Here is a 26,813-nt window from a genome sequence, read left to right as displayed (position 1 = left end):
ACAGTTCCTTGGGTGAGAGGGCCTGAAATGTAGCAGCAGGCTCCCTGGAGCTAAGAGAACAAGGCTTTTGGTCAATGAAACAACCTAGTTATTACTTAAGGATTGATGGAGGTTGTTTCCAAAATGTACTTACAAGATAATATTTGAAAAAGGCACATTATCTAACTAGTGTTTACATGAGTCACCCATGTATTCACTTCAATCTGTGGCATCTCCAAGCCATTGTCTTTAGCTTCCTTAACACTTTGGAGAAACTGAGACAACACAGCATAAGTGCCATCTAGTGGTAAAGGGTCTCCTAACTGCATTAGGAACTCAGAGAAGAGAAACCTCATCCCTAGCTGGAATGATAACAGAGAAGGCTTTATAGATGAGCAAACAGATCCTGAAGATAATATAGTTATTTCAAGAGTTAACCGGGTGTCAGAAGCATGGGGTGTGTTGACGGAACAGGGAGAGAAACGTCTTGCTAAAGCAGACAGTTTATGTATAGGATTAATGGAAGATATGGCTAGAAAAATAGCTGGGTCAGAATGGAAAACTCTGGGGGAAAAAGTTTGGTCTTTATCCTACAGGCAACGAAGAGCAGTCATCCATCCAATCAATATTCACTGAGCAATTACTATGTACAAGCACTGTGTTAGCTTCTGGGGATACAGTGAGGAACAAAATAAGCATAATTCCAACCCTCATGGAACTTCTAGCCCGGACAAACACTAAAAACATTATTGAAATGTCTAAGCAGGAAAGGAATGGAGAGTCAAAAGACTTGAGTTTGCAGCCCAGCTCAACCACTTACAGGAAGTCATTTAACCTCTGAGTTTGTAGAAAAGAGAACTACCCTGCCTATTTCACAAAGCTGCACTAACAAGAAAACTGCATAACATATGTAATATATATGGAACAGTTTTCCCAAACTGTAAAATTCTATATGAATGTAGAGCATAATGATGAAAACAGTGTTTTAGAACAAATATTCTGATAGAGTTATACAAAATAAAATGAAGGAAGAGAATGGACACAGGGAATTAAAAAACCCCACCAACTCTAGAAAGTTACTTTATAGAATTTATTCAGCAATATAAAAATGATCCATCTATAGCATACCTGATATGGCAATCTTTCCTTTACATGCTGTTCGTTCTTTACTTTCAAAATTCACATCACTGTCAAAAGGAAAAAACCTAATGAAAAAAAGATCTTTTCATAATAAGCAATTGTTTTAACAATCTTTCACAAATGCCTAAATATTAAAAACAAACACATTAATGAATAATAATGATTTCCAATTAATATAAACTAGACTCAAACTTTAAGATGTTTAGTCAACAGCTAGTCAAGCTTTAAGATGTTTAGTCAACAGTTAGCTGGCTTTAAAAGAAATATTTAGAGCCATTCTCTTTGATTTTTCATATAAGCTTTACATTCCCTGATGATTACATACCGGCTTACGCTACAATGAAAACCTTTTGTGATCACTTTCACTGATAAACAAGATGTACAATATTTGTCCAGGTCCCAGAATGTAAAATACCCTAGATCACCATTTCATAAATTACAATTCTAGCTTACCAGATTATAGTTGCCTGAAAAAGTTAATGAACTTCCCAATCATGAAATTCCTCCCTAAGAGTACCTTATCCTTATAAAATCTAACATGTCAAAAAAATTACTCTCTGCTACACATTTATATGCGGTAATATATTTTATTTCCTTCAAATTCCAAAAAACTAAGCATAAACTAAAACAATAAATTAACTAAGGTGGGAAAGGAAGGGAGTGGCTCTGTAGAGAGAATAAAATGTGGAGAGGAAAATATTATCATGACAATAGAAAAAAGTCTCAAAGGAAATTCTTGGGATATAAGACACTTCCAGATCTGATTTTAGAATATACTATTACCATAAAAAAATCTTTCAAAACAGTTATCTCCTACGAGACCAAATCAATCTCATCCTTGAATATTTCTCCAATATCCTATTTCCTAATAACCTGCATTTGGAGATCAGAATTCCATTTCTAGAGCAATATTTCCAAGAGCATTCTTCTTTGAACATTTTTTTTTGGTCTTTATTTAATTTGGTCAGCCAATTAACTGCTGGCTAATTTAATTAGGTACTTTAAATATATGATAAAATAGAAACTTTTCATTTGAATACTGTTTGATTCCAAGAGGGCTTTGGAGAAAGACTGGGTGGGAGGTTGAAATGCATCTAATTTTCAGAAGAGTATGACACCATCTCATTGCATTTCAGTAGGCTCATTAAAAAGATTTCATATATATATTCACTATCATGAGTCCAAATTTGAAAACAAAATATATCAGCCTACTTTTTTGTACGCTCTTACTGGATTAAGCACATAAGTATTGCAGGTGAAATATATTCCAAATAAGGCAAAATAATTTACTGATGTACTTAAGTTGATAAGTTTATATGGGACATTTATATGGTATTTATAGAATTGTACACCAGATATAACTAAAGTAATGTAGTAGACTTAAAGCCATAAATTCTTAGAATCCTATCTAATTACTTTATGGTCACACTGGTATTTAAGTTAAAATGGGGAATTCACTCAGTGAAAAATAAAAGTACTCATTGATTATTTCAAAATAATGTTACATTGAGTCATAAATTTAAAAAAGAGTCAAGTTCAATATTTTACACTCAGGTTTAGTTTGTCATGATGGAAAACATTAGCTTGCTTATTAGTTCATCATTGAGAGAAAAGTTCAATTGAATAGTCTACTATATTTTGGTGAAAACAATATACTGAAAGGCTCACTAGAAATCAAACGCAAATGTCAATTTTCTCAAATTGCTACAAGAAATACAATATAAATACAGTTGGTTGGCATTTGTAAGTAATATTTCTAAAAACACCTTCTATATGAGTAATGCATAATAAAAATTTTTTAAATACTTATTTCAGTGAAAAAATACAAGGAAGCTCTAATACGGTGAGTAACTTGAGTATTACGGAATAGGTCATAGATTATGCTAAAGTTGAGATCCATTAGGTATTATTAAATTGGATTAAACTTGAGGCTTTGGCAGGCAAGTGAAATTCTGAAATATTAGAACCACCAAAAGCAAACTTGCTGAGTATTTACCAAAGAAAAATTTTCCCCTCCCAACTATTCAACCACCTGGCAGAGTATATCTTTCTTCTCTGTAATTACAAATTATTTGCATAAGATTTCTAAGACCGGTCAACAAACTTATTTTATACAAATATTATCAAACTATAATATAAATCCAATTAACCATATAATCTCACAGAATAATTAAGTCTGTCTTTAAAAAAGTGAGAGATGAACTGAAGTAATTCAGCCTCATTTTTCTGAAGCTTGAATTATTTTTGATTCAAATAACTCCTCAAACTGTTATTTAGGGTGCTAAAGTGTGATGTTTTTCTAATTAATCCAAATTGACAACAAAATTGTTAAACATTATCTGTTTAATAATGTGCTACTGTAGCTAATAGTTTGCTACAGTTAAATAAATACTTGTTTGAAAATCTGCAATGTTAATGCCAATTCTAAATGCTACAATTAGAGAGCCAGCCTGAGGAAAAAGCAAATAACCACAAAATTATCCAAACAAAAGCACAGCTAAATAATAGCGTATCTTATTCTTATGAACCCAGTTTAGAGCATTATTTTGGTGAGACTTGTAAATGCTAATTTAAAAGACAGAGATAAAAATATAAAAGGCAAACTTTTAACTTTGTTTTAATTTTATTTCTGCCTGTAGGTAAATAAAACGACCAACAGAGGGTGCCAATCAGCCACTTTGTTGCTCAAAAATCTGTATTAAAATGGACTGAGTAAATACAGATTATCTAATTCTATATTGTTCCATATGGGAATTTAAAATAGCATTTCTTTGCCAAAACTAACAAGCTATAATGAGAAATAGCATAATGATGAAAGTATTTTTTATTTTCTTAATGAAGTACTAAAAGAATTCTAAATGAGGGCCGGCCCTGTGGCTTAGCGGTTAAGTGCGTGCACTCTGCCGCTGGCGGCCCGGGGTTCGGATCCCGGATGCGCATCGACACACCGCTTCTCTGGCCACGCTGAGGCTGCGTCCCACATACGGCAGCTAGAAGGATGTGCAGCTATGACACACAACTATCTACTGGGGCTTTGGGGGGAAAAATAAATAAATAAAGTTATAAAAAAAAAAGAATTCTAAATGAGATTCTATTATTTGAAAGCAGGCTATAAAATCCTTCACCTTTTAAGCAAATAAGTGAAAACTAAAATATTCAGAAATGCTTAACATGGAATTTTAAACCGTCCTAAAACTATGTGGTATAAAATTAATACCTTCATAAGTATCTTAAATTGGGAAGATGAGTTTTCTATTTCAAGCCTTGACCTAACAAGCTCTTTTCAACAGACAACAAACAATATAAAGTTTAAAAAATAAAATAAGTAATGTCTTTAACATACCATGTTTTATTGTGGAAATACCAGGAGTATACAATTTTCACTTGTAACCTATATTTTTTCTCTTTTCTTTTGTTTAAGTTGTAGTATATAAGCAATAAACTAGGCAACTGGAGTATAAGAAACTATTTAGTTATTGTGGCATTATTAAACATCACAATTATGTTGAACAACACACATAATTAGATCCTATAAATGACTTTGACTAGCATTTTCTTTACAAAGCCAAATAAAGTATTTCAGAAGGTAAGAAGAGAGAGATTGGTGGGTTGGGGTAGGGGAGAATATTATTGCTAAAACCTAAGCTCTGTAAGCATAAGCATAGGGATTTTTTTTCTTTTTGTCTATTCTGTTCACTGCTGAGTCACCAGTGCCTGATATACGGCTCAGTACACTCTAAGGCACTCAATAAATGCTTAGTGAATACTGAATGAAGTGAAATAGGATATGGTCGTTTTCATGGAGCAGGCACTAGATTCAGACTCAAGTCTTAGGTTTGAATCTTACCCATCAATAACTATTTATGCTAACGAGTTACTGTTAACCTCTTAGCCTCAGCATCCTCATCTGTAAAATGGGGGAAATATCTACCTACCTCAGCTACTAAATGAAATAATATTTTATATGTATTCTCTATCATTCTTAAAAATGTTATACAAATACAACGATTACTTTATGAGTACAATTGTCCCTCACTATCCACTGGGGATTGGTTCCAGGATCCCCCGAGAATACCAAAATCCGAGGATACTGAAGTCTCTTATATAAAATGGCATAGTATTTGCATATAACCTAAGCACATCCTCCTGTATATTTTAAATCGTCTCTGGATTACTTATAATAGCTAATACAATGTAAATAGTTGTTATACTGTACTGTTTAGGGAATAAGAACAAGAAAAAAAGTCTGTACGTGTTCAGTACCAATGCAACCATCGTAGACCTTTTGATCCACGGTTGCTTGAATCCATGGATGTGGAATCTGCAGATAGGAAGGGCTGACTGTATTTATATTTTTGGCTTCAGTATTTAACTTGGAGCTTTTATGGAAGAGGCACATTTGTGCCTTTAAAACATTTGTTAAAGTGATCAGATGACTTCCCAGTTCCTGTAAAATAATGATAGCCACCTAAATCAGAATCTCTTCAGGCATCCTATAAAAGCTTTCAGGTCAACAAGGAAAGCAAACAAAATCACCTATATCCCACACCTACAAAATAACTAGAAAACAGAGATTTCAATTTACATGTAAGTGGGGAAATTAACAACTGAAACTATCAAAGCCAGCTCCTGGAGGCCTTACTCAAGTAAAGAGTCAGGTACACACTGCAAAACACAAATAATATCAGCTTGTGTTCTCCTCCAGAAGAAAAGAGAATGGATATAAGACCTGGTGGACACCACAGCACTGGTTCTTGGGGATTTGAAAGGAAGGGGCTCCAAAAGAACTCTGATTCAGAAGTTGTTAGTCTTGCGGAAAAGAGAGACACACAATGTAGCAGGTATCCTTTGAAAGCTTGGCCATGAAAAAAAAAAGAAGAAAGCAATTGAAGTTAAAACCTCAAGAAACAAAATAGTATCAAAGATTCAGAAAACTAAGCTACCAGGCCGGCCCCATGGCTTAGCGGTTAAGTGCACACGCTCTGCTACTGGCGGCCGATGCACCGCTTCTCCGGCCATGCTGAGGCCGCATCCGACATACAGCAACTAGAAGGATGTGCAACTATGACACACAACTATCTACTGGGGCTTTGGGGAAGAAAAAATAATAAAAACGAGGAGGATTGGCAATAGATGTTAGCTCAGAGCCAGTCTTCCTCAGCAAAAAGAGGAGGATTAGCAAGGATGTTAGCTCAGGGCTGATCTCCCTCACCAAAAAAAAAAAAAAGAAAACTAAGCTACCAACGTCCCAAAAGGCACCATTTATTAAAGAAACTGCTTTTCACAGTTCCAATAACACAAAACACTCTTGAACTAAGAAACCAAGTAAGTCCTTCTATCTACTCCCGCATCACTTGGCCCAGGAAAATCCTACATCCTACATATTTCATTAGGGACAAAAAAAGGACTCAAACATCCATAGAAAGCTACTATAAAACGAAAGTAGAGGGGCCAGCCCAGTGGCGTGGTGGTTAAGTTCATGCGCTTTGCTTTGGCAGCCCAGGGTTCATGGGTTCGGATCCCGGTGTGTACCAACGCACCGCTTGTCAAGCCATGCTGTGACAGCATCCCATATAAAGTTGAGGAAGTTAGGCACGGATGTTAGCCCAGGGCCAATCTTCCTCAGCAAAGAAGAGGTGGATTAGCAACAGATATTAGCTCAGGGCTAATCTTCCTCAAAAAACAAAACAAACAAACAAACAAAAAAAATGAAAGTAGAAAGAATCAAAATGCTTCAGCTGATAAAAATACTCCACTAACCACTCTTCAAAAACTATAAAATAACAAAAACTGTAACATGATACTCCAAAATGAATTAACTGAAGTTAAATAAGCTATTGCAAATACAAAAGAAACCAGATCTGAAATCTAAAACTTCAGATTAGTAAAGGACAAACAATAGTAAATATGCAAACAGAAGAGGAAATGAGAGGAAAAAACAAGGAAAGAAATTGGAAAAAACAAAATCATTTCTGAAACGAAGAGTAAAATACAAGGTGCCCAAGGATGAAGAGATATAACTGAAAGTTCACTAAGGGACATAGTGGATGAGGATGAAAAGAACCAAAAGAACAAAAATGAAATAGAGTTTAAAAACATCAAGGAGAAAGTGACAGACATAGAGGATGGGCAAAGATCCAACTTATGTGCAACTGGAGTCCTTAAATAAGAAACACAAAATAATGATAAAATTAATGCTTTATTCTGGAGGCTTAACTCCAGGAAAACTTTCTAAAAATAGAAGAATTGAATCTATATATTGAAAGAATCCTAAACGAGCCAAAATGCTCAGCCTTAGACATATCCCAGTAAAATTATCAGACTTTTAAGATAAAGAAAACTATTTTTGGCCTCCAGACAAAAAGACTAAGTCATTTACAAAGGAATAAAATCAGTCATTTACAAAGGAAAAAAATTTATACATTAGATTTGTTGATAACAAGACAACAATGGAGTAAAGTTTTCAAGAAACTCAGAAGAAAGTGCTGGCCAACGATCCTGCCAAGCAAGCAACACTATAGAAAAGCACTTTAAACATGCAAGAATGTGAAGAAAACTGTACTCGTGTTGAGGAATCTATCAGCTCATGAGCTTCATCCAAACAAGAGATGATTTTGAAAAGTATAATAAAAGGACAGGTGGTGAACATTATACATACTTAATTGCAGATCAAAGACTAAAACAAAGGTAGAGATGAAAGTACAAGATTAGTATACAAATACTATCCACTCCACCAAAGGAGAAATAATACAACTTAAAAAAAACAAAAAAAGGTAGAAAAGTAGAGAAGGAAGAAATGGGAAAACAGAATAAGTTCATTGATCTCCACATAGATAATAAGTGGAAACAAAACAAAACATCTAAAGCAGAAAAGCAAAAGAGTAGGAGCCTAAGCAAGGAAAAAAAAAAAAAAAGCTAACATCATTATAAAGTTATCAGTACCTAGTTTTTTAATATAAAGTTCTAGTAACTACTATGACCAATAAAATTCTGCTTAAATTTAAAAAAAATTAAAAAGAGCAAAGAAATAGACCACATAGTAAAAGACAAACCATAATTATAATATAATACACATAAGTAAATATAACATAAAAGAATATGACAAAGCTGAAACCAAATGTATCAGTAATACAAAAGTAAATAGGTTTAACTCCTCTAGTAAAAGGATTTTCAGATGGCCTCATAATGTAAAGCCCAATTTGGGGATGAATGCAAGAAACACACCTTCAACAAAGTGATCCATAAAGCCTAAGATAAAGAGATGGGGAAAGATATACCAAACAAATGCAAACAATAAGAAAGCAGGGGATATGATCTTGTTATCAGGCAACTGTAGAACTCAGGTCCAAAAGCATTATGAGACAACAACAACAAAAGGACACTGCATAATGCTAAAGGGTGCAATTGACAATGAATATATAACAAGTCCTAAAGTACCAAATGTTTCATAAAACAAAAAGTATAGGATATACAAGGATACGCAAAAACTTAATAACAAAAATCTTAACTTATCTCTTTCAGTCCAAGACAGTTCAAGTGGTCAAAAAATAAGCAAGGCTATAGAAAAACCTTAAAAACAATCAATAACAGATCTTTTGAACATATATATCAAATTTTGTACTCCAGTAAAAAGAATATATAACTTCAAAAGCCCACAAAAATTGACCATATTATGTCAGAAGGAAGATATCAAAATATTCCATAAAGTAGAAAAAATAAAAATTTATCTGATCAAAATGCAACAAAATGAATTCCTCTTTTGGTAATGTTAGAGAAACTCATATCAGAGAAACTCTCCCACAGAAGACAATATAAAATCTGGAAAAACTATTTAAAAAAGAACTACCTGAAGGGACTGGCAAGCAATCAAAAGTAGGAAGAAACTGGAGAAGAGTCAACACTTCTCGAAGTGTTCTTCCCAAGAAGAAGGGAATGGCACTATGGTGTATTCAAACAGTGGAATACTACTTAGCAATAAGGAGGAACAAATCAATGACACATGCAAGTTACATGATGAAGCTCAAAAGTATTATGCTGAAGGAAGGAACAGAGTACAAATTGGACAATTCCATTTATACAAAGTTCTAGAACAGGCAAAACCTATGGGGGAAAAAAATCAGAACAGTAGTTGCCTCTTGGAGTGGGGATAGAGACAGGTACTCCTAATTGGGAATTGAGGACAAGGAAACACAACATATCAAAAAGTATAATTTATTAAAAGAGTAAAAAAAAAAGGCAAACCCAAACTGAAACAAGCAACAAATGACTCTGTTTATGAAACTGATAACATAACCATACAGAGAGAAAAAGATTATATCACATAACTTTTAAACATAGTCTCCTGACTCTCTAACCACAGGAACATATATCAATTTATATGTATATACATACACACAGACACATATAAAAAGAACTTTCTTTGAATTACATCATAAAAAATAAGATGAATTGATGGATGAATAATGGAAAGATATAGGATAAAGCAAATATAGTAAAATACTAATGGTAGAATCTAGGTGGTGGGTATACGGGTCTTCACTGTACAATTCTTTCAACCTTTCCACATGTTGGAAAACTTTCATAATTTCTGTATGTTGGAAAGGAACTGCAAAGAAATCTTGAACTTACCTAGGTGGGTTTACTGTCAGTAATCATATTGGTACTAAAATTATGAAACTATTTTATATAATCATAGTATAAAACAAATAAGGAAACATATTACTATTATTTAGGAATTAAGATTTTCAATATAATAAAAAAGATATAAAATAAAATAATTCAAGAAAACAAAAACCTATAAGTATCATTATAAACATGATTTTTTTAAATGTCTCTCCCATAGCTATATCCATTGAAAAGGCCTAAAAGCAGTGATCCCCAGTAACAATGAGCACACCTAATGCCCAGATCTTGGTTTCAAAATACCACTCACCATTAAAGGGAACCACAACTCATTAGAGAAATAACTGATTCTAGGTCTGAGGCCAGAAAATACCAGGTAAGCCTCGGTCATCTTTTTGTGGCAGAAAGTAAAGAAGTTCTTAAAGACTAAAGAGGCACGTCAAAAGAACAAAGAAGCCAGTTTGAAGGAAATTCCATTGAACAAATTTGGGACAATTTATCCATCAAAAAGATTAATGACTATAAATGACGATAATACATGGAATAAATAAAAATCCATGAATCTACGGAGAGAGAAAGGAGAGGAATACTCTTTCTTGCAGAAGAATATTAGCTAAAAACTCTAGCTAAAAAATAATAGAATTAGATAATCGCTGTCTTGCAAATCCCACTATAATAATTTAGGCAAGGATCATAAATGGATAAAACCATCAAGTGAAAGCTTGTTGGATAACAGAATATTCTCTCAGCCCCACAGATCACTTACAAATCAAAGGGAAAACTATCACAAAGGAGAAATCTGGCAACTGCCATCTAAATCAAGGGTTCAAGCTCAGCATCACTTATCGTAAAACCAGATACCATATCGCATCAGACTGGCAGCATACACAGTACCCAACCTCGCCCAGAAAACTTCTTGCAAAAAATGTTTAACCTGAGTCTGATTAACCCTTTAGACCCAATTTTCAGTTATAGCCAAAACAGGTAATATGAGAAAAGGTTCAATGATACCATAAAGGAACAATCAGAGAAATACAAAATGCAGGATATTTTTAAAGGATATTTTTAAAAACCTAGACTCTTCAAATAATTAATGGCAAGAAGTTTCAAGAAAAAGGTAAAATGATTAAAAGAATCTAAAGAGTTATAACCAAATGTACTGCATGAATCTTGATTGAATTCTGGTTTTGGAAAAACTATCAAGATTTTCTTTTGACAACTAGGTAAAGTTGAATACAAACAATATTAGATGATTATTATGGAATTATTCTTAATATTTGACATCTGATAATCATATTTTGGTTATACAGAAGAATGTTCTTGTTTTTAGGAGACACAGGCCAAACTACTGAGATGTAAATGTCATGTTGGCTACAACTTATTTTCAAATGGTTAAACACAAAAAAAGAAAAATGTGTGTGTGTGCATGTGCGTGCGTGTATGTGTACAAAGACAGAAGGGAGAGTGGATGAACGTAAACGGCAAACTGTTAACTGGTCCATCTAGGTGGAGAATATACATGATGTTTATTGTACTATTCTTACAATTTTTTTACATATGAAATTTCATAATAAAATTTGGTTAAAAAAAAGTGAATGAAGTAGGGAATAACAAATGACAATCTGGAACATGGCAAGCATAGAGGCCAACAAAAGATGGTAAGAACCTAAGAACATGGAGGAAAGTGAGAAAAAGAAAAAGGTACATAATTAACTTTTATTAAATTCTAAGCCCTATTTGCTCATCACACACATGGAAGGGAGGATGGGGCAAAACATTACGTATGAAGCATGTGTTAAATTGTTCTTAAATAGGTATACAGCACTGTTAGGTGTTTCAGGGGATACAAAAGAAAAAGAGAAAAGAATCAACATTACTTGAGTTGCCTCCAAGCTCCAGGCATTAAATCCTCAAAATAACCCTATGAAGTGAGTGGTGACATCATCTCTATTTCACTAACAAGTAAGAACTAGACCTTGCCCTTGCCTCCAAAAACTTATAATTTAATTGAAAATATATGTTCATAAATAGCTACATAAGAATACAGTATATTATAGTGAGGTATTCATGGTTCAGATGTTACTAGAATTAAAAGGAGGCAAATAATCATTTTTTGAGTTCTTACTATGAGCATAAAGGAAGAAATAATTATTTTCTCAATAGAATCACCAAGGAAACTTGGACGATGCAGTCAGGGCATTGCAGAACAAAAGAGGTCTTCTTAAGTAGAAATGGAAGATAGGGCACTTCAGTATAAGCAAAGCCACTGGACACAGGAAAATTCAACAACTGTTTTGGGGATACAGATCAAGCATTTGGCTGAAATAAATTTGTCAAGTAGAAATTTGGGAGATAAGACTATGAAAGTAGTTTAAGATCAGGCCACAACGATCCTGGAATGCAATGACTATTTAAGGAATTTTAGTAAAAGGAAACCATTAGCTGTTTTTAAAGAAGTGGACTGATATAAACAGTCTTTTAAGTAGATATATTTGGCCATAACATGTAGGAAAAATGTAGGGAGATAGTCTAGTTTACCAGTTAAAAGACTAGCAAATTGACAAATTGCTGTAACCAAGCAATTCTACCTTCTAAACTGAGGCAGTAAGCTGTCTGAGCTCCCCCTCTCACCCTATCTACTATCTACTCAACCTAGAAAGCTTTCTATATCCCTTTTTTGACTCACCCTGATTCTACTGTGAATTGTATACAAACCAAATGTATGCATTTTTAGGCATAAAAAATAGGTAGTATACCAGGTGTTTCATAACTACACACAATTTAGGAGAACAAAACTTTTGTTATATTAGTAGAACGTTATGGTAATGAAACATTTAACCAGTTACCAATATTCTCAGATATGTGGTTAAAAAAAAGAACAAATGATATGACTATATCACTGATTTCTTGACTGGAGTTCCTCATCTAAATCACGGAATGACTATTTTCTCAATTCTCCCAAGAATGATACAAAACTAGCACTATTCTAGATACACAGAAGTTAAGTCATTGCATACAAGGCATGTTTTGGGGCAATAGGGCTGAATTCTTTCCTGGAATCCCAGTTTAAAAAGGCTATAAAATGAAGTAAGACTATTTGGTACTTCAATAAATTCATAATAAATTGAGACATAACTAAGTGAAACTGTTTGCAGAATGGTTGTTTCTGTATAGGGAGCACCTTGAGCGAAGATCTATTAGAAAAACCCGAAACTCAAACACTAGTTTTTATCTCATTTCTCTTATCAAAAGTTACTTATTCAATCACCTCTGTCTGACTATGCTTAACTATTTTCCCTAAAAATTGGTTATTTCAGTTAGTTTGTCTCACCATCCTTTTCAATACTCTACTGCCAGATAACCTTTCCAAATATCCATTTTATCATGCCTCTTTCTTGCTGAAAATAAAACGATAAAGGACAAACAAACCATGACATAAACGGAAAGCCTTATAATAACTCACTAGGGCAGCCTGGGGTAGTACAAAGAACATGGGCTTTTTGCGGGATGAAGGGTACTCAGGCTTTTAAGTCATCTGGGTCCACATCCTAGTGAACAGTTATCTAATATTTCTAAGTCCCAGTTTCTGAGTCTTTAATAAAGAGCTTTATACCTCTCTCAGTTTGTAATATATTTGTGAACACGTTAGCACGATATCTGGCACATAGAAAGGCTGTCAGTTAATACCAATTAACTTCCTACCCTTCTAAACTTCTTTGAATCTTGCTACCCCTTCCTTTTCAACTTTGGCTTGATCTTCAGCCTCAACCAAACACCTCTTTCACTGCTCCTGAATAATTCATGCTGATCTTTCACCCTAAGCTTTTATTTTGATATTTGTCTTGCTTGGAATGCTGCTTTCCTCCTACTCACTTAACCAAACTCTATCCATCCTTCATATCTAGAAGACCCAATTCTTCTATTAGACCTTCCTCAATTCCACTATTTCATACTGATTTGATTCTTCTTTGAAAAAGTCTAGATGTATTATCTGTATTAATTTTTTGACATTTTATCATGAAATTCTAGAGAAAGTAGACTAGTGGTAGGCAGTAGACTCATTAAAATGCTATTTTAACTCTGGTAGCAATGTAAAAACAGAGTCTTTTTCTACCTTAAAAACTATCAAAACCAAGCTAATGGAAAAGACAGCTGAGTCTCTAAAGGTAAAATATTTGACTGCTAATATACATATATTTTTACATTTTGACAAATTCTGTTCTTTGAATTTAGATACACTAGCACAGTACTTAATAATTGTTCTACAAGTAGTAGATATTTAGCAAATATTTGATTGACTAATCAAATGGCATAATTTACATAACTTTCTTCAAAGAACTAAAAAAACTATCTAAGACTCATTAATCTTTAGATCATTTTTATGTAATAAGAAGGCAAGTACTACAATTTCCAGCTATATTTGATAAATGACCTCAGGTTATATCTGCACACAAAAAAATAAAGTTGTAAACAGAAGAATTCGTATAGAATATTCACACTTTTTTAAAAAAAGAAATTCAATAATTGAGGAAGACAATGTTTTTATATGAATGATGAAAAAATAAATATGTGTGTATAATATCAAAGCTATTTTCATCTATCAAAGATAATCAGTAAAGAAATTAAAAATCATACACATTTTCAATTGAGAGTCCCAGATATTTTTTCCTATCTTTGTTATATAAATCCAACAAGGATTAAGCTTATTTAACATTTTTATAAATCAGCAACTTCAGAAAAGTCATACTGCCAAATTTTAAAAATGGCCAATTCACAATTCATTATAAATATTTAAAGAACATAAATATGGGGGGCAGATACGATTCCCAGAAGAATATTCCACATAACTCTGAGAGATGATATAATTTTGAGTGTTTAGTCCCATATCATACTTAAACCAGTACTTCTCAAACTTTTCCACTGAAACAGCGCCCCCCTTGACAAAATATCCTTATAAAGGCTGGGGAGAAAGAACATATATCCCCATGAGTAACATAACCCAAAACTATGCCACAATTCTAAATTTTTCATGCTTTATATTAAAAATTCATGCTATAAGAAGATATGCCATATTTATTCTATGGCTTTGCATATCTCCTGACACATAATCATGTACTTTCAGTGGCACACATGACCCAGTTTCAGAAGCACTGACTTAAACCAATGTATGTCTATCTGAAAAATATTTTTGTAGATTATGATACTAGAATAATTTCATTTTATAATGCCAGGGATAAATAATAATGAAAATTATTCAATATTTATTGAGTACTAATTATGTAAAAAAAAATTAGATTTTTAATTATATAATCTTAATTTTCAAAATGTAAACATTATCATGCCAACAGTAATGAAAGAACTGAGGCAGAAAGAGATTAAATAGCCATCCCAAGGCAATATTAGGTACTTTGTACACAAGTCTTTATTATATCACGCTGTCATCAATATTTTATTTTTACAGAAATCTCTTTCTCTGACCTGTGTTACTTTTCAAGAATTTAATGAAATTGCACCATGAACAGCCTAACGGCCACGAATGTCTAAAAAAGAACTTTTCACTAGTGCTAGAGCTTTATGACTGATCAACAATGGGTGATGTAAGACCCTTTATATTAAAAAAGAAACTAACATCTAGCCACTAAATTGAATCAATTCTTAGGTCCAAATAAGACTTGGCATTATAAACTGGATAGGATGTAAATTTCATACACAAATCCTAGACCTGATCCAAAAGGGCAGCATGGAGTGACAGAAGAAGGACCAGAAGTCACTCGTCAAATCCTAAGTAACCTCTCATTAGCTTCTGTCACTAGGCTAGTTACATGTCCTTGAGTTAAGTCACTTGCCTCTTTAGGACTTAACGTTCACTATATGAAGGAGATGAGCTGGCAGATTTTATATCTTTTTAATTTTGCTGCCCATTAATTTCAATCTCTATACCTAAATTTCCGTTACTCTCGGCTAGTACCTTCTTTATTAGCATATTGTCAAGCAATTAGTTTTTTTTTTTTATTTACATTTCTATATACTCAACTATCAGTCTTGGTCCCTCTTCTTAAAATATTCCCTCAGTCCTTGCTTCTGAACCACTTCATTTTACAACCCAGAAGTACTGAACACAACAAAGCTGCCTAGTGAAAACCGCTGCCTTAATACTCAGTTTACTCTGAGCTCTACTGTCAAAATGTTTATGATATCAGAGGCTACTTCGGGGATTTATTTTTTAAAAGCTTTGGTGATTTGACGTTTGACCTCAAGGTTAAATTATATTATGTTTTTAATTCAAATATTTAAGAACATTAGAAGCCATTGGTAAACTATGCTACTAACCATCTTCCAGTTTGATGTGCAATCTGCTCTTCTAATTTCTGTAGCTCCAGTGTGTAAGCCATTATTCGAGCATTGCACACCATGAGATTCTTAACTGCACGCAAAATCTGGTCTTTCTGAGTGCTCAGGGAAAGGAGTTTCCATATTCCTTCTCGCATTCGAATTTCTAAATCTATTTTTTCTTGAATGCAGCAGTCCTTAAAAAAACAGAGAGAAAAGCACTTTTTAAAGATAGCAAAAATCCAAAATTATAACTTTTTTAAAATTCCTAATAGATGGAAAATGTACTGGATATCATCACAATTTTACACCATATTGGAAAACTAACAAAGTTTTAATGTATGATAGTATAAAAAATACAGCTATTTTATTTTATTTATTTATTTTTTGTGAGGAAGATTAGCCCTGAGCTAACATCTGATGCCAATCCTCCTCTCTTTGCTGAGGAAGATTGGCCCTGGGCTAACATTCGTGCCCATCTTCCTCTACTTTACATGGGACGCCACCACAGCATGGCTTGACAAGCAGTGCGTCAGTGCACGCCCGGGATCTGGGCCTGCGAACCCTGGGCCACAGAAGCAGAGCGCACGCACTTAACCACTATGCCACCAGGCCAACCCCAAAATACAGCTATTTTAAAATGGTCTTTGCAAAACCTTAATTTCTTGCTTTATTAGAAAGTCTTTATAATCTACTTAATAAACAAAGGTGAGAAATATTACATATGCTTATCATAACTGTACGAAATTGAATAGTGTCCCCCAAATATTGCTGTCCTCCCAGAACCTCAAAATGTGATCTTATTTGGATGTAAGGTTTTGCAGATGTAATTAGTTAAGATGAGGTCATACTGGATTAGTGTGGGCCCTAAATCCAATGACTGGTCTCCTTATAGGAAAGCCATGTGAAGACAGAGAGAGACACAGAGAGAACTCCATGTGAAGATGGAGGCAGATATTGGAGTAATAAGTCTACAAGCCAAGAATCACCAAGGACTGCCACAACCACCAGAAGCAGGAAAAGATGAAGAAGAATTCTTCTCTAGAGCCTTCAGTGGGAGAATACCTTGATTTCAGACTTCTGGTCTCCAGAACTATGAGAGAATAAATTTCTGTTGTTTTAAGCCACCCAGTTTTGGGTGCCTTAAGAAATTAATACAATAAGATAATAACTAATGTGAACAGTACAGCACATGTACATATTATATAAGTTGTATTGTGAAATGGCAAGATGTGGTTGACTACAGTGAATTAACCAACGACAAACTTCCTAAAAGAGCAGATGCTGAATAAAGGAACTAAGGTTTAGCAGCAGGGAGGTAACAAGCTATTTATCATGGTAAGCAATGTAAACAAAATCTCAGAAGCAACAGAATGAAAGCACCGGGTTTAGAAAACGTCAGAAGCTTTAGCTACCTGGAACAGACATTTAGGATATAGTTGGATATATTTATTTTAGTTTTAAGACTCACCATGAAACTACCAAATCATTTTAGTTCTGAAAGTCTAAAAAGTCTTCTACAATGATCTTATAATGGCCTAATCGTATATACTAGTTTCATACGTAACATTAAAATTCTATAAACTGAAACGTACTGTTCTGATTTAATTCACAGTAGCTTTTTAAAAATTATAAGTCATCAGATACTCTCTACTATACTACAAACATGTAATAATGCTCCAGTATGTCTATTTCTAAAAATAAAATGACCATCCTGGCGTCTGTGGGAAAAAAATGAATGCTATAATTTACCTTTTAATTGGATTAAAATCTATATCAAAAAATGTGAATGGAATCTAATAACAAAAGTTCCAGATATTAAAAAGACAATCTTTTCAAAAGGAAAAGCTGAAAGTTAGGAGAGAAATAGTTTATGAAGATTACCCAAAAAGACAAACTGCAGTAGATGATTTAACTTGACTATCCAAATCAATCAAATGTACTATTCACATGCAGAAAACAGATCTGTTTAATTACCTTGTGTAATTACATCATGTAATCACCACATAAAAACCTTCTCTTGTAGTGTAACTCAAAACTGGTGTACTATATAAACGTAGTCATTTGCTGGTTTTCCTTCTTTATACATGACTGAACTTCAACAACTCCATTTCATCTTTTTATGACTTGTCAGACCCAAAGTAAATTCTTCTCTAATGTAATTAGTAATTAATTATAAAAATTATCTATGTGATCCACATGTCTGTAGAAATAAACTCTGGCAGGCTGGTTAGTATTGGAGAGTGCACATAGGGAGCAACTTGAAGCTGGGATGAATAGCTTTACGCCACAACTCAAACATAAACAAATACCATCTGGAGCCATTAAACTCAATTTTGCTTTTTAAACGCTACAGTGAGGCAGCGAGTTGAACTAGCACAGTGGTTCTGAAAGCTGGCTGCATATTAGAATCACCTCCGGCAGAGAGGAAGGGCCTTACAAACGTAACTAAGCTTATGATCTACCCCAAAACAATTAGGATCTTTCGAGGTGGAGCCTAAGCACTTTTTTTAAAGTTCCTCTGGTGATTCAACGTACAACCAGGGTAGAGAAGCACTGCTGGACTACTTGAAATATTCCACAGCAATCTGGAAAGCTGCAACAACCTTAAGGAACCAGTAGGTGGCCATAGCCACATTAAGGAATCAGTTTGGGCATCTGGGATTTAAATCTTGTAAATGAAGATTGTCTTCTCTTCTTCACTTATTGACAAAGACTTTATAAAATTATAGAGGCTTAGGAAATAGTGGGAAAAGAAATATAAAGTCAGAGTTTAAAAAAAACACTTTGTAAGATTAAACATTCATTAAAGAAATGAGATATATCTAGCAGATATCAATATTAGAATTCTATCCTTCAGCGCAGGGGTCAGCAGACTTTAGCCTGGCCAGTGCCTGTTTTTGTAAATCTAGTTGTATTGGGAGTACAGTCATATCCATTTGTATTGTCTATGGCTACTTTCAAGCTACAATGGCAGAGTTGAGTAATTTCAACAGCGACCGTGCAGCCATCGAAGCTGAAAAATATTTACTAACTGTCCTTTTACAGAAACAGTTTACTGATCCCTTACCCAGTCAAATTAACATACATGGTAAACTATGACCCTACCTCCCCTGCTCTAAGGTGAATGAACGGATGTGGATCCAGGAGGGCTGACACAAGTAGGATGAATTGTTAAGTGTATGTATGCTTTTAAATGTATTGGGGGGTAAAAAAGGGGGGGGCGCTATCGTGTTAGCTAGTTTTTGTGTTCTCCACGCAACTTCTTTTAGTACGCATCTATACTTTACAAGCAGAGAAAACTTCTCTGGTCAGACGACACTAGTCTAGCCAAGAAAGGCTTTATGGAGTCAAAGGACTTGTCTTTAGTTAATAAGCAGTGCAAAGTGCACCTGGGGTAGGAGTTGATGTCTAGTGCTTTCCACAGTGAGAACAGTGATCATGCAATGAGAACACCCATTGAGCATTCAGTGGTGATGCTTACTGACCTCAAAGAGGAAGAATAGGGAGCTAAAATCATCACTGCTGCTGCCTCAGCCATAACGGCAGAGGCAAGACTGATTCGGACCCACAACAAAAGCAGGTTTCTCTGTATCCAACGGTCTTTGTTGGAATTAAGCATTGACTTAAAAAAAAAAAAAAAAAAAAGGAAGTTGAGCTGCTGGTAAGACGACTGTAGTAATCCAGATAGAAACTATCACCCACCTAATGGATATAGTTAAACCATGTTAGCTAAGAGACCAAGATGAAGATCGCAGAAGAGTATATACAATATACATTCTTATAAAAGAAATTGTGTGTATTTTAAGAATTGTTTAGGTACAGAAAAAAGTCTAGAGATTGTTAGTAGTGGTCATTCTAGGGAATGGAATTGGAGAAAGAATTCTTAAATTCATATTTCTTTATAGACTCACTTTTTTGCAATGAGATAGTATTACTTCTTGAGTTTTATTTTTATTAAGATTTCAAAAGCTTAAACATTTGTAAAAGGTAGGTGGGTGTCCCAACTGCTCAGAAGGATGGGACAAAAGATAATAAAAATAGTCATCTCTCTAGCACATTCTGAGTATTACATACTGTGCTGAGTACTTTCAAGAGGCTCTCCAATTCCAACAACTTTCTGGGATAGGCATTTTACCCATTCTACAACCGTGGAAACTGAGACTTAGAAAAGACAGGTAACTTATTCAAGGTTACACAACAATCAGAGTTGCATTTGACCTTAACCTGACTTCAAAGCCAATATTCTACGCTGTGAGTAACAACAGATGACTCCAAGGTTTGAATAGAGGTGTTTCATTGGTGTATGACCACCTCAAAATCTTTGATCCTATCCCTATGAGATGGCAGGTTCATTAATCTCAAAGGAAGTACACCAAATAAAAATTCAGTGCTAGTTAAGTGTAAAATTCTCTTACTGACCCTCAATATTCCTGTTAGGTTGAAACCTATTACTGTTTTGCCAGTTTTCAAGATCTAAACAAAAGAAATTCCACAACTCAATTATTTGAATTTCTTGCTGCCTAAGAAATCATTAAGTATTTTACCTTCCCACATGTAAAGAATCCAGCCCTCATGTATATTTAAATATTTCTTTTCATCCCACATAGCTAAACTTCTTTTATGACCTTATCTTCTCGCCTCTTTTGTACCATTCCTAAACATTACTGCTGCACACAGCTCAATAAATATACTTGAACGGCTACACCAAGACCTATATGATACGTGCAAGAATCTTGATAGATCACCAATTCACTAGAAATTTTTTGTTAACAATCAGGACAACCAAAGTACAGAAAAGAAGTAATTTACATCAAAATGTTTGAAATTTTTGAAAATGCTGGCATAAGACAGCATAAACTACTGATAAACGTACTGGACTTTTCTGCATGATTTTCAACGTCTTGCTTTATTTTTCACAGTATTATTGAAGACTTCCTAACAATTTTGTATCTGTTGAAGTTTCTAAGGTTTCTAGAGAAGATGACAGTTTCTAAGCAAAGGTTTTGCCACATTTCTAAGCAAAGACAATAGGTTGGACCATATGAAATAACACACTACCAATTTTGACCTACAAAATCGGCAATTTCATACGGTTGAACCCACTTCAGAAGTAGGTAAAAAGAAGGTGGAGATTAAAACGAAAGTGAAGTTCCAGCCTAAAGACATCAGTAGTCTTTTAAGACCCTAAAGTTACGGTTAAAGTGGAAAGCATAACATATTAATAACTGATTTTGCCAAGAAATAATGTTGATCTATATTAAGTAAAAAGGTTTCTATACACATTTTACATGGCTAAATAGCAAACATCAAACTTCTATGCAATTCAAAAACAATCATTATCAAACCAACTTCTCAAGTTCAGAGGGGGCAGTTTGTCTCTCCAGCCCGCCCCCTCGAGTTATGTCGTGTGGAGACATCGCTCCAGTAATTGTGCTTCCCATAAAATCTGGTAATAAGCAAGCTGGCCTCTGCTGGCCTCGGGTGGGCTTCTTAGAAATCCCGGGGCTCCCAATCCCCCTGCCTCACCTACACTTGAAAAATAACGAGCGTCCAAACCCTGGGGCGGGGTGGGGGGGGGCGCGGCGCACAGGTGCGCCGGGAACGCGCGGCGGGACCCTGGCATCGCTTCCACTCCGGCCTGCTTCCCCCCCTAAGAAATAGAGGGGAGGGCAGGAGATTTCCGAGCTCCATTAGCCCCTCAAAAGTACAGTCTCCTAGTCCTTCCCTTTGTTTCTGGCCAAGGCTGAAAACGCGACGCGGAGTGGGGGCTTTCCCGACGACTAGACAAACGACGGCGTGCGGAGTTGAAGCCGGGCCCTCTCCTCCCTCACCTGCTGGGCGGGAAGCGCTGCAAGGCCGAGCTCAGGACCCCTCAGGGTCTGCCCCTCCATCTCCAGCGCCACAGCCGGGGCCCCCGCCACTTCTCCAGAGGTAAGATTTGAAAATCCCGCCCCAAGCTGGAGCTGCGGAGGACGGCAACCGCCCGGCCGTACCAAGTCCGGGCCGCAGGGGGAGCGGGCCAGGGGCTGGCGAGCGGGCGCGCGCACGCGCAGTGGGCGCGCCCCGTGCCCCGCGCCTCCCGCGCCGGAAGTTTGCGGAGCTGAAGTTCCCAGTGCGGGCTGGGAAGTGGGGAGCGGCGGGCGGACTTAAGGCACAGTTTGGGATGTGGGCGGGCCTGGGACCGGAGTGGGCGGGGCTGTAGGGAAAGTGTCAACCACTGAGCGCACCTGACCCAGCTCAAGGTTTAGGCTGGTGGCTTTTGAGGGAGCCTTCTGCCGGCATCCCACCCAAGGCGGTCCAAAGCGCTCGGGGGCTGGCTGCCTCAAAGCTGCAGAGCCTGGGCTCCTATAGACAGCCCAGGGACACACAGTGTCACTACGAGTCCACGGTCTCGCTCCCAGAGAACCAAATGACACTGCTCTCAGCGCTCACTGTCTCACACAGCACAGCATTGCTGCCCAGGGGCACTCAGAACACGGACTTATTGATCAGGCTCGTGAGACACCATGACAGGCATTTCACAAGGTCTTTTCTTTTGCCCGCAGTGTTTTTTTATAATTCCAGATGCCCTCACCCAAGTGGTCTGTTCTTTCTTGCAAAAGACTTCTTTCATTACTTTGCCCACCAGCTTCCAAGGTGATAGCAGAATGCGATATTATTTCTCCAGAGACCCATTTCTTGCTGTCCCTAAAGACCAACACAAACACTCTTTTTAATTAAAGAGTTTTGTTATTAATCATAATGGGAAAGTATAGAATCTTTAAAAATCAAAATTGTAGCGCCAAAGATTTCAGGCCCGTGTAAGGTACTTAAAATCCATTCTCCCTGGCCCATCCTGACTTCTCCTTGAAAAAGGCAACAGGAAGCCTCTTTGGCTTCTGACATTTTTTTCTCCTGAAGGAAGAATCTACCAAATCAGCCTATTCATCCGCACCTCATAGAAGGCCTTGGACACTTTTCCTTCCAGAAACAGGGCGACCATGGTTTTTATTTGCCTGAAACAATCCCTGCTTGCATCTGTTGTCTCAGTGTCACACTGATCTTGCACTTGTCCCAAAGTGGATATTAAATTATATGGTCACATTGTCCACAAGGCCCTTTTTAAAGCAGTTGGTTTGAAGAGGAACTTCTAAAAATATAATGAGTACTCTTCCTCTCAAATGGGTAATTTGTGTCTTTGCGGCCCTTTGGACTAAGTGATACTAGAAGCTACCCAGCTAGGAATGACCGCCCCTTACATTGGGAATGTACAGGTTATTAGGAATGACCCATATCCTTACACAAAACTATAAAATACGTAGAGCTCAAAATTCCCAACACAGAGTTTACCTCATTCTCTCCGAAGACAGATCTGAATTCCAGAGTCATTAGGTACCCTTCCCCTGGTGCACACTCCTCTCTTATGCTTACCACTTTGTGGTATAATTATCCCCTACTCAAAGTGAGCTGCATGAGCCTAGTATAGTACCTGACTCATAAAATAAATACACACAGGGAGCCCATCATCAGACAATACACACATTATTTCCATATAACATGCACGGCTCTCAGACTCAGATCAAAACACTTATAGAAGCCATCATTTCATGGAAACACGCAAGCCAGCCAATTTTAAATCAGACACTGATGTAGGAATATCTGATGAGTAAATACTAGGTATATAACTGGAGATGCATTTATTTATAATACTTGAAGAAAGATATCTGGGAAAGGTCATATTTAGTAATTATCTGTAGTTTAGACAGTTGCTATTAAAGACCTTTCTCATTGGAGAAGAAGATATGATGTGGTCCTATCTCTTTATCATTTATCAAAGGATGTGGCCAGGAAGTGCTTAAGATGTAACTATTATATGATGATTAAAATACCTCAGAGTAGGAATGCTGTTTCCTTGTATATCCCCAGGTCCTTTCTTTTTACTGCTAGTTTCATCAAACATAGGTTTCTCTGATGTATATGATGTACATAAAAATAGAATAATCCATGGAAACTACCAAAAGATTAAAGATTTCACATGCAGTAGTTTGATTAGCTTGAGAATGAATGAATGAATTTAACAACTCCCAGAAAGTAAGAAGTAATCCCTTTCACCATCTCAGATGTTTGAGAGATAACATTTAGGCACCTCTCATTTTTGAGATAATATCCCATCCTCCTTGGGCTTCCACAATAGTTGGATGCCCACCCAACTGGGGGTGTAGGAGCTTCCGCTGGAGGTTGAGTGATGGAATTACTGTCCTACCAATATTACTTCCCGTTATACATGTAATGCTAATTATAAATATTAGTTATATCTAATATAACAAATAGATAATATTTAATAATTAAATAGAAAATCAGTATTTGACATAGATAGAACAGCCAATTTAGATAGTAATGCTAATAAATGTTAAAGTGTATTTTTCTTCTCTTTGTTCCCTACATTCCTCTTTTTAACTCTCTAAAAGGCCACAAGAAAGGAAAATACTGAACTTGAAATCAGCTGTCTTGCATAATAGACCCATTATTTTAAAAAATGTGATTTGCCCCAGAACAGGTAACTGTTGTGGATTTCTAATATCCTCCTAGACTCTCTTAAAATAAAAAAATATATATCCTATTAAAAAATTCTCTTGGTGCTTCCTTTACTCATCTGTTATCTTGTAGGTAATGAGTTTAGAATGAACTTCATAGACTAGACCTATATTTGAATTGTATATAAAAAAAGGAAGAACCTGAGGTAAAGATGCTAAGCAGAGGCACAGCATTTGCTCAAATGCATAGGCCATAATCTACAAACAGCTGAAGCATCATATAATCATAAAGAGGATATGGAATGCAGAGTCTGGGGACTTGTTAGTCCTATGACCTTGGGCAAGCCACTCAGTGTTCTTATCTATAAAACAAGTGTAATAATACCCAGCTTGTCTTTTAACATTTGTTGGAAGACTCAAATGAGATAAGATTTGTGAGTGCTTTGTAAACTGGTTATGCCACACGAACATGGGGCATTGCTACTGCAGGAAGAAAACATTACAACCTTTGGGCAAATGTACAGGACCCCCAGAACACTGAGAATTGAATAAGAAAAGCTATGTGAATAGGGTTGGGTATATTCAAGATATAACACCTACTACTGAAAAGTAATTAATATCTTGATTATATATAATGAACTCCTACAAATCAATAAAAGCCCAACTGGAAAATGATCAAAAGTTATGATAGGCATATTGTGGGAAAGTAAACCCAAGTGGCAAATAAAATGTGAAAAGTTGCTCAGCTTTATTATTAGTTTAATCTGTAAATTTGCAAATTTGCAATTTACAGATTAAGACCCCAAAGAGATGATATTTTATAGTCACTAGATTGGTAAATATTAAGAAGTTTGGTAATACCAAATGTTGGTGAAGATGCAAGTCAAAAGGATATTATGTACTGGTAGTGGGGAAGTAAATTTGTTCAATCATTTTGGAAAAAAATTCAGAACTGTCGTATAAAGTTGAAAATGTGTATACTCGGCAATTCCACTCTTCAGTATATGTATCCTTGGGGAAAGTTTTGCAAATGTGTACCAGCAACATTGCTTGTAATAGCAAAAATTAAAACAATCCAAATGTTCATTTCAGGAGAATGGATAAAAAATTGTGGTGATTTACTGAATGGAACATTATATGTCAGTAAAAATGAATAAATCATGGCTGAATCTTAGAAATATTAAATGAAGAAAGCAAGTTACAGAGGAGTAAAATAGAATATAATTTTTGTAAAGATGAATAATAAGAATCTAAATACACTGTTTAGGAATACATACCTGTGATAAAAGTTTATATTTAAAAAGTTTATATTTAAAAAGTTTATATTTAAAAATATAAACAGTTTATATTTAAAAAGTTTTATATTTAAAAATATAAACTTAAAAAGTTTATATTTAAAATGTTTGTATATAAAAAAGTTTATATTTAATAATGCAATCCACAAAATTCAGGGTAGTGACTAACTCGCAGAGAAAGGCAGGGGGATAGGATGGAGACAGAGCATGCAAATATAAAGCTACTCATAATGTTTTAGTTCTTGAGTGATGGGTTCACAGGTACTAAAGTGAGGTACATTAAAATGAATGTTTACCTGATAACGTATATATAGTACATATATTCTTTTGTATGCCTCAAACATTTCATAACAAAAAGAATTCTAAAATATTCTTGTACAAGTTGAGCAATAGTGATAATATATGGTATTTTAAAAGATGCTTATTTGGCAAAATAATAATACATTTTTTGGCTTACAAAATTTGACTTACATTTGACTCGTTTCCAGTACATTTTACTATGTGAAAGTGTGGAAGCACAGCCTTAATGCATTGGGGCCTATGCCCAGTGAGTGACGAGAGCTGGCTGTGTGGATTAATCTGTGAACGCTTGAGAGCCATTGCTTGGGAGCTTGGGTAGGAGGTGGGGTAGGTGGAATTTGCAAAGGATGAGAGGTTTTGTCATTAGGAGGGGACAAAATTAAGCGCAATTTGAGTTATTACTGTTAATGTGACCTGCATATTACACACAGGCCTAAGGACATTCAAATCAGAGGACTCCTTACTGAGCAAGCAAATCAGCCACAGGAATTAGTTAAATGACTTGAATCAGTGGTCCTCAAATTGCATCACATGACGACTTTCCAAGGTTTATATGGGCTTGGGCAGTTTTAAAGGAATCACTGTCAAGATCTTCAGCTTATGTTCCCCATTCTAAAATTGATCTCCCTAA

General features: G+C 35.5%; 1 protein-coding gene across 2 annotated transcripts in view; it reads right to left on the bottom strand.

Moving 5' to 3' along the window:
• RTKN2 (rhotekin 2) overlaps nucleotides 1-22,105 on the bottom strand; it is a 74,689-nt gene extending 52,584 nt beyond the window's left edge. Inside the window, exons 1-3 of one of the 2 annotated variants that reach the window (XM_058543373.1) lie at nucleotides 21,906-22,105; nucleotides 16,072-16,268; nucleotides 1,108-1,166 (exon numbers count right to left, since the gene is read on the bottom strand). In XM_058543373.1, coding sequence (XP_058399356.1) covers nucleotides 1,108-1,166; nucleotides 16,072-16,268; nucleotides 21,906-21,965 — 316 coding nt within the window. In that variant the 5' untranslated portion in view covers nucleotides 21,966-22,105. The remainder of the gene's footprint in view (nucleotides 1-1,107; nucleotides 1,167-16,071; nucleotides 16,269-21,905) is intronic. The other variant, XM_058543374.1, reaches the window with a different exon arrangement.
• Nucleotides 22,106-26,813: the final 4,708 nt, after the last annotated feature.

This window comes from Diceros bicornis, chromosome 6 (assembly GCF_020826845.1).
Source record: "Diceros bicornis minor isolate mBicDic1 chromosome 6, mDicBic1.mat.cur, whole genome shotgun sequence".
NCBI lineage: Eukaryota > Metazoa > Chordata > Mammalia > Perissodactyla > Rhinocerotidae > Diceros > Diceros bicornis.
Note: the sequence above shows the minus strand (reverse complement) of the source record. Positions and strands in the feature narration are given on the sequence as shown.